Source organism: Labrus bergylta, chromosome 20 (genome assembly GCF_963930695.1).
Source record: "Labrus bergylta chromosome 20, fLabBer1.1, whole genome shotgun sequence".
Taxonomy (NCBI): Eukaryota; Metazoa; Chordata; class Actinopteri; order Labriformes; family Labridae; genus Labrus; species Labrus bergylta.
In genome coordinates this window covers 267,501-276,117 of record NC_089214.1, presented here as the reverse complement: position 1 = coordinate 276,117, position 8,617 = coordinate 267,501, and the positions used below count along the sequence as shown (strand labels likewise).

The following is an 8,617-nucleotide window of genomic DNA, read 5'->3' as shown; positions in this document are numbered from 1 at the left end:
ATATCAACGTCTAATGAAAATGCTAACGTTACCATTTCCACTCGAAGACTGGATGAAGACTAAACCCAGACGCTGTTGGTGGATTTATCTTGTAGTTTGTCTTTGATTATTTTATAGTTTCTCATAGTTTTATAGTTCCTCTGTGATTAGTGAACAGTGTTTTTTGTAAAGCAGTAAGCTAGCAGTTCAACCTGCTAACCTGTAGAGCGCTCAGGTGTCGGTTCAACTTCTTTAAAGTTTAGATAAAATGATAACCTCATCGGCTCACAAACTGAAGAGTTAAAGCTTTACGTTTCAGACCCTTTCTTCTCTGAAGGCTGAGATGTGTTGGTACACATAAATCCTCTGCTTGAATCCAGGTGTGGAAGCAGGTGTTGAAAGTGGGATAAAAACATGAACATGTGCTGAGATCTAACACGTTCTTCTTCGGCTGATGTTTAAATGACCTTAGAACCACATTCAGATAAATGATCTTTTCTGTGATTTGAATCTTCACTTTGGTTTCTTTATTACGTGAACACTGGACAGAGAACAGAAATGATTCAGGACAACAGTTTGTTTAATGACAAAAACTTTTTGACACTTGAATCCCACAGAAGAGTTCAGTCAGGTAACAAACTGATCCAATAAATAACTCCAAACACCCCGATCAGAACTCCTGCAGCTTTAGGAACTCTTTGGAGAGGATCTAATACTTTACATTGTTATGAGTAAGACCTGGAGGTTTCTGAGTAAGAGAAGTTCTACGATAAAAGAGAGAACATTCGATAAAGAGCTGGTTCTCTCCGAGGTTGTTCAAGGTTTATAACGACCTGACTCAACAGTTTATCCATTCATTCAAAATCATAGTGAGGCATCGTGTGGCTGAAGCTTCAGTCCTGACTCATAGGCTTCATGAGAACTTTATCTCAACCACATCTGAAGACACACCCCTGCTGCTACAGAGACCGTCTACAGACAGGACGCCATGATAAAAACCAAACCTTTAAAGCTGGCTTTGAGTCCTTCTTTTATCTGAGGTCAGATCCAGAAACAGTCAGCATGTGGGTCAGAGTCCTGCGTTTTATAGTTCCCAGAGTGACTCTTCTTCACTTGTTGTCCTGAAGGGAGCGCTACAGGAGTCAGGAGCTGCAGTGTTGGGTAGGATCTTCCTTTGGGATCAGAAAAGTTCTCCAGTAAGAGTCTCAGGGACCAGGTTCAGTTCAGTCTGACTTTAGTCCAACGAGCGCCTCTATGTTTTCACCAAGCAGACCGTGTACGACCAGCTAAAGGAGGCGTCCAATCATAATGCTTAGACATGGTCGTCATGGTGGCAAAGGTGAACATTTTGTGACAATATTTGTGGAAACAGTAGTCTTGGAAACAGTAATCATAGCAACAGCAGTCTTGGTAACAGTAGTCATGGTAAAAGTAGTCTTAGAAACAGTAGTCTTGGAAACAGTAGTCATAGCAACAGTAGTCATGGTAACAGTATTCTTGATAACAGTGTTCGTGGTAATAGTAGTCTTGAAAATAGTAGTCATGGTAACAGCAATGTAGCAGTGCTAGCTCAGTAGTCGTCGTAGCGGTACGTGTTGGGGTAGGTGTAGCGGTAGTCGTAGCCATCAGTCCGCTCTGTTTTGGTCTGCAAGGCTTCAGGCTGAAATGACAGAGACTTGATGACTCCACCTGACTCTTCAGTCACCTTCACCTCTGTAGAGTACGAGGAGGAGGGGGAGTCGTCCAGCAGGGAGGAGCAGCCAGGGAGGCCAGGGGGTTTGGGGGCAGGACAGGACTGGTATGAAGGAAGCGCAGCAGGAGGCTTTGGACAGGGCTGATAGGACACCTGAGAAGATCAGAACAGACAGGTACAGTTAGGTTTAAGTCCCCCCAGGTACAGTTAGGTTTAAGTCCCCCCAGGTACAGTTAGGTCTAAGTCCCCCAAGGTACAGTTAGGTTTAAGTCCCCCCAGGTACAGTTAGGTCTAAGTCCCCCCAGGTACAGTTAGGTCTAAATCCCCCCAGGTACAGTTAGGTCTAAGTCCCCCCAGGTACAGTTAGGTTTCAGTCCCCCCAGGTACAGTTAGGTCTAAGTCCCCCCAGGTACAGTTAGGTTTAAGTCCCCCCAGGTACAGTTAGGTCTAAATCCCCCCAGGTACAGTTAGGTCTAAGTCCCCCCAGGTACAGTTAGGTCTAAATCCCCCCAGGTACAGTTAGGTCTAAGTCCCCCCAGGTACAGTAATAGGGCTTCACACTTGCAGAAAACTCTTGAAAAAATTATTTCTTGGGGCGCGCTGGTAGTGCAATGGTTAGGGCGCGCGTCCCATGTATTGCGACTCTCGTCTCGAGCGGTAGGCCCGGGTTCGCTTTCACCCGTGGCCCCTTTCCGCATGTCATTCCCCGATCTCTCTCCCTGGTTTCTGACTCTATCCACTGTCCTCTCTCTCCCTGGTTTCTGACTCTATCCACTGTCCTCTCTCTCCCTGGTTTCTGACTCTATCCACTGTCCTCTCTCTGCATTAAAGGCACGAAAAGCCCAAAATAAATCTTTAAAAAAAAAAATATATATTATTTCTTTATGGACCTCACAGGTGTGTCCTGACTGTCTTCTCTCATCTCATTGGTTCTAAGATGTTCAGGTCAAAGGTCCGCAGAGGGATCCCCTGATGACCTGGACTCACCTTGGTTGTTGTGGTGATGATGGTCTGCAGGGCTGCAGGTGACCCTGGAGCATTGTTGGGGTAACGGCAGGGGTACTCTGTGCTGTAGTAATGGTGGTTGTCTCCATAGGGGGCGGAGGTCTTCAGCAGTTCCTTCCAGCCTGAAGCAGTCTTGGACTGGGGCTCGAAGGAGGAGGAGGAGATAGGAACTGAAGAGGAGTTAGAGGAGGAGGATGGACCCAGGACTGGGGTCACCCTGCACATAAACAAGAATCCAGTTTTAACATGTGCAGTAAATCAATATTTCATGAAAAACTGTGTTCAAATCTGGGTTAACTGTCATAATCTGGTTTAAACTGTCAGGATTTGGTTCAGGATCTGGTTTGGTTTACATGTGAGACGGACCTGGGGTCACAGAAGTCAGAGGTCATGGGATATGAAGGTGAGGTCAGGTATCCCTGGAACTCATAACTGGGTCGGCCCATATATAGCCGTGGATTGGCTGGTTTCTGGAGTGTGGGTGGGGCCTCTCCCAGTGCATTGTGGTTGTAGTATGGCTCTGGGCTCTGGAATGATGGGTAATGCTGGGTGAAGTTTGGCTCAATGAAGGAGATTCTCTCTGATGGGTCAACACAGGAGAGGAGGGCGGGGCCTAGAGCCTAAAACAGTACACAGCAGGTAAACAAATAAACAAACAGTAAAGAACAGAAACATAAACAACAGAAACTGTAGTGAAGTGATGTCACTGACCTGAGGTTCGAGGAGGCGGCGTTTGGGCGTAAACGGCGGCGAGCTGACTCGTCTCTTTACTGTACTTCTTCTGGCTTCAGTCTCAGACTTGGACTCAGGGCGGGGATGGTCGTGGACTCCTTTAGCCTGAGGGACCACAGGTAGGTCAGAATCTGGATCATCTAGATTCAGCTACAGGATCAGACTATCTTTGACCCTGATCATCTGGTTTAAACCGGTTTGACTATTTCAGGGTCTGAATCATGACATGAACCAGATTAGACCTGTTCAGACTGTCCATTGTCTATTTTCAGGATCTGGTTTAGTCTTGTTTAGGCTCCTGGGATGAAGTTAAGACCTGGATCTAAGGGTGCATGCACACTAGGTGATCCGCACTGTGTCCAAGCACACCTGACCCTACACTTCCTTGGTCCTGGCCCGATTTGAAGAGGTATTCTTCAGCACGGTACAGTTCATGCATGAGCACAAACACGGGTACACAACACATGGAAATTAGACTGTTTAGAATTTTAACCCATTAAGGATGTTAGCAAGTTTACGATGATAGCTTATTTAGGATTCTAGTCTTTTCAGGATGCTAGCCTGTTTGGGATGTTAGCCAGTTTGGGATGTTAGCCAGTTTGGGATTTTAGCCAGTTTAGGATGTTAGCCAGTTTAGAATGTTAGCCTGTTTGGAATGTTAGCCTGTTTGGAATGTTAGCCGATTTGGGATGTTAGCCTGTTTGGGATGTTAGCCTGTTTGGGATGTTAGCCAGTTTGGGATGTTAGCCAGTTTGGGATTTTAGCCAGTTTAGGATGTTAGCCAGTTTAGAATGTTAGCCTGTTTAGGATTTTAGCCAGTTTAGGATGTTAGCCAGTTTAGGATGTTAGCCAGTTTGGGATGTTAGCCAGTTTGGGATGTTAGCCAGTTTAGAATGTTAGCCTGTTTGGAATGTTAGCCAGTTTGGAATGTTAGCCAGTTTAGGATGTTAGCCAGTTTAGGATGTTAGCCAGTTTGGAATGTTAGCCTGTTTGGGATGTTAGCCAGTTTAGGATGTTAGCCAGTTTGGAATGTTTGCCAGTTTAGGATGTTAGCCAGTTTGGGATGTTAGCCTGTTTAGAATGTTAGCCAGTTTGGAATGTTAGCCTGTTTGGGATGTTAGCCAGTTTAGGATGTTAGCCAGTTTAGAATGTTAGCCAGTTTAGGATGTTAGCCAGTTTGGAATGTTTGCCAGTTTAGGATGTTAGCCAGTTTGGGATGTTAGCCTGTTTGGAATGTTAGCCAGTTTGGGATGTTAGCCTGTTTGGGATGTTAGCCAGTTTAGGATGTTAGCCAGTTTAGAATGTTAGCCAGTTTGGGATGTTAGCCAGTTTGGGATTTTAGCCAGTTTGGGATGTTAGCCAGTTTGGGATTTTAGCCAGTTTAGGATGTTAGCCAGTTTAGAATGTTAGCCTGTTTGGGATTTTAGCCAGTTTAGGATGTTAGCCAGTTTAGAATGTTAGCCTGTTTAGGATGTTAGCCAGTTTAGGATGTTAGCCAGTTTGGGATGTTAGCCAGTTTAGGATGTTAGCCAGTTTGGAATGTTAGCCAATTTGGAATGTTAGCCTGTTTAGGATGTTAGCCAGTTTGGGATGTTAGCCTGTTTGGAATGTTAGCCAGTTTGGAATGTTAGCCAGTTTGGAATGTTAGCCAATTTGGAATGTTAGCCTGTTTAGGATGTTAGCCAGTTTAGGATGTTAGCCAGTTTGGAATGTTAGCCAATTTGGAATGTTTGCCAGTTTAGGATGTTAGCCAGTTTGGGATGTTAGCCAGTTTGGGATGTTTGCCAGTTTAGGATGTTAGCCAGTTTGGGATGTTAGCCTGTTTGGAATGTTAGCCAGTTTGGAATGTTAGCCTGTTTGGGATGTTAGCCTGTTTGGGATGTTAGCCAGTTTAGGATGTTAGCCAGTTTGGGATGTTTGCCAGTTTAGGATGTTAGCCAGTTTAGGATGTTAGCCAGTTTGGAATGTTAGCCTGTTTGGAATGTTAGCCAGTTTAGGATGTTAGCCAGTTTAGGATGTTAGCCAGTTTAGGATGTTAGCCTGTTTGGGATGTTAGCCAGTTTAGGATGTTAGCCAGTTTGGGATGTTAGCCAGTTTAGAATGTTAGCCTGTTTGGGATTTTAGCCAGTTTAGGATGTTAGCCAGTTTAGGATGTTAGCCAGTTTGGAATGTTTGCCAGTTTAGGATGTTAGCCAGTTTAGGATGTTAGCCAGTTTAGAATGTTAGCCTGTTTGGGATTTTAGCCAGTTTAGGATGTTAGCCAGTTTAGGATGTTAGCCAGTTTGGAATGTTTGCCAGTTTAGGATGTTAGCCAGTTTGGAATGTTAGCCAGTTTGGAATGTTAGCCTGTTTGGGATGTTAGCCAGTTTAGAATGTTAGCCAGTTTGGGATGTTAGCCAGTTTGGGATTTTAGCCAGTTTGGGATGTTAGCCAGTTTAGAATGTTAGCCTGTTTGGGATTTTAGCCAGTTTAGGATGTTAGCCAGTTTAGAATGTTAGCCTGTTTGGAATGTTAGCCAGTTTGGGATGTTAGCCAGTTTGGGATGTTAGCCAGTTTAGAATGTTAGCCTGTTTGGGATTTTAGCCAGTTTAGGATGTTAGCCAGTTTAGAATGTTAGCCTGTTTAGGATGTTAGCCAGTTTAGGATGTTAGCCAGTTTGGCATGTTAGCCAATTTGGAATGTTAGCCTGTTTGGGATGTTAGCCAGTTTGGGATGTTAGCCTGTTTGGAATGTTAGCCTGTTTGGAATGTTAGCCAGTTTGGGATGTTAGCCTGTTTGGGATGTTAGCCAGTTTAGGATGTTAGCCTGTTTGGAATGTTAGCCTGTTTGGGATGTTAGCCAGTTTAGGATATTAGCCTGTTTGGAATTTTAGCCTGTTTGGGATGTTAGCCAGTTTGGCATGTTAGCCTGTTTGGAATGTTAGCCAGTTTGGGATGTTAGCCTGTTTAGGATGTTAGCCTGTTTGGGATGTTAGCCTGTTTAGGATGTTAGCCTGTTTAGGATGTTAGCCAGTTTAGGATGTTTGCCAGTTTGGATTGTTAGCCTGTTTAGGATGTTAGCCAGTTTAGGATGTTAGCCAGTTTAGGATGTTAGCCAGTTTGGGATGTTTGCCAGTTTAGGATGTTAGCCAGTTTGGATTGTTAGCCTGTTTAGGATGTTAGCCAGTTTAGGATGTTAGCCAGTTTGGGATGTTTGCCAGTTTAGGATGTTAGCCAGTTTGGATTGTTAGCCTGTTTAGGATGTTAGCCAGTTTAGGATGTTAGCCAGTTTGGATTGTTAGCCTGTTTAGGATGTTAGCCAGTTTAGGATGTTAGCCAGTTTGGATTGTTAGCCTGTTTAGGATGTTAGCCAGTTTAGGATGTTAGCCAGTTTGGAATGTTAGCCAGTTTGGATTGTTAGCCTGTTTAGGATGCTATCATGTCCAGCCCAGTTAGTATGTTAGCATTTGTATGTTTGCTGATCTTCATGTTAATGCTCTTTCAGAATAAGATGTGATGGATTTGAGATTATAAATCAACACTTTGATCTGTAGTCTGTGATTTGTTTTCTCTGGTCCTCCAGGTCTCTGACTGGTTTGACCTCTGAACTCCAAACTGAGTTGCACTTCAGACTGTGGTTGGCGTCATATCATTTTACATTAAGAACTATTTGATCCCATTATTCTGAAACCAGGTCACTGCAGGGGAGTTGCTCACCTGAAAGAAGATTGCTTTCCCGTCGATTCTCCAGAAGTTGGTGACGGGGTAACCGCTGTGACCTCGACATGGCAGCAGCTCGAGAGGGGCGTTGCAGCTCGGGCACAGCTTCTCTGAAACACAGAGTCTGTCAGGTACCCATGGAACCAGGTGTAACATTCACATTCATCTTCTGATGTTCTTACTCTGCTGTTTCTGCCGCGCCTTGTCACAGATGGCGGGGCGGAGCTGAAGTCTGGAGCCGTCCGGCAGCGTGCAGCCTCGAGAACAGACCACCACGCCTAAACACGACTTCTTCAGGATCTGACAGTTGTGGTTGTTTGTATTTCTCATCGCCCAACCCGAAAGATGTCTCTGAGCGTTCTTATCGTCACCTGTACGTAAAAATATATGTTTACGTGTCTAAATACAATCTGATCTAAAAGCTATAAATGAATCATCGATTAGCTGAAACTAGCTACAATGCAGCCATTAGCTTGATGGAGTGTCATGTTTCTCACCGCTGTAAATAAATCGAACGTAACCGTCTGTCCACTCCTGGAACGAGTCACACTGCTTGGTGTCCTGAACACACACACACACACACAGACACACACAGAGCTGCATGTTAATACATTTCAAAGTTAGTCAGGTTTTACAGATTTTCATCCTGAACTGTTCAGTGATGATGTCATCCAGTGAACGACTGCATGCCAAAGTTTCTGAGCAATTGAAACATTGTGATCGAGTTTACCTGCAATTTTTGTTGGACGCATTCTTCTCTTAAACGCCTGTCTTAAAAAATAAAGGTTTTTTAAAGCTTCAGTACTTTTTGATCATGTTGATCATTAAAGGTCCACTGAGTGAGATGTGTAGGTACTGAAATGATAAAGGTATCTTACTCTCTGATCATTAAGGAAACATGCTATGTTGAAGTGCTGGCTTCTCTGACAACAATGCAGCAGCCAGTATGTCCTCCTTCTAACTTTAGATTCTGCTCCTGAATGCTCTGGATTTGTTTGGACCAGAGAAGGTAGGCGCTTTTGTGTGACAGGTGAAGAGCTGTGATTGGTCAGTCATGAGGCTGACAGGTGAAGAGCTGTGATTGGTCAGTCATGAGGCTGACAGGTGAAGAGCTGTGATTGGTCAGTGATGAGGCTGACAGGTGAAGAGCTGTGATTGGTCAGTCATGAGGCTGACAGGTGAAGAGCTGTGATTGGTCAGTGATGAGGCTGTGTGACAGGTGAAGAGCTGTGATTGGTCAGTGATGAGGCTGTGTGACAGGTGAAGAGCTGTGATTGGTCAGTGATGAGGCTGTGTGACAGGTGAAGAGCTGTGATTGGTCAGTGATGAGGCTGTGTGACAGGTGAAGAGCTGTGATTGGTCAATGATGACAGATATTTTCTCTGACATCAGGGCGATGTTCCTCTAAGCAGATCAGATCACTGTTAACACTCCTCACAGCGCAGGAACGTCTGACGAGGTCATCGTTCTAAAACATTCAGAGGGAGAATCAGGCCCAGAAATCAGCTGA

The 8,617-nt window shown here is 44.6% G+C and overlaps 2 protein-coding genes across 2 annotated transcripts in view; one reads left to right on the top strand and one right to left on the bottom strand.

Annotated features, from left to right (window-relative positions):
• Nucleotides 1–541: 541 nt before the first annotated feature.
• The window catches only part of gcm2 (glial cells missing transcription factor 2), a 12,852-nt gene continuing 4,776 nt past the window's right edge, over nt 542–8,617 (bottom strand). Inside the window, exons 2-8 of the mRNA XM_020657534.3 lie at nt 7,605–7,668; nt 7,290–7,478; nt 7,105–7,217; nt 3,389–3,514; nt 3,044–3,297; nt 2,660–2,894; nt 542–1,825 (exon numbers count right to left, since the gene is read on the bottom strand). Of these exons, the coding sequence (XP_020513190.1) occupies nt 1,550–1,825; nt 2,660–2,894; nt 3,044–3,297; nt 3,389–3,514; nt 7,105–7,217; nt 7,290–7,478; nt 7,605–7,668 (1,257 nt within the window). The 3' untranslated portion in view covers nt 542–1,549. The remainder of the gene's footprint in view (nt 1,826–2,659; nt 2,895–3,043; nt 3,298–3,388; nt 3,515–7,104; nt 7,218–7,289; nt 7,479–7,604; nt 7,669–8,617) is intronic.
• Nucleotides 8,412–8,617, top strand: part of LOC136177234 (uncharacterized) — a 4,635-nt gene continuing 4,429 nt past the window's right edge. Inside the window, exon 1 of the mRNA XM_065949131.1 lies at nt 8,412–8,617. This exon is cut by the window's right edge and continues 4,429 nt beyond it. The gene's annotated coding sequence lies outside the window, so the exon portion shown is untranslated.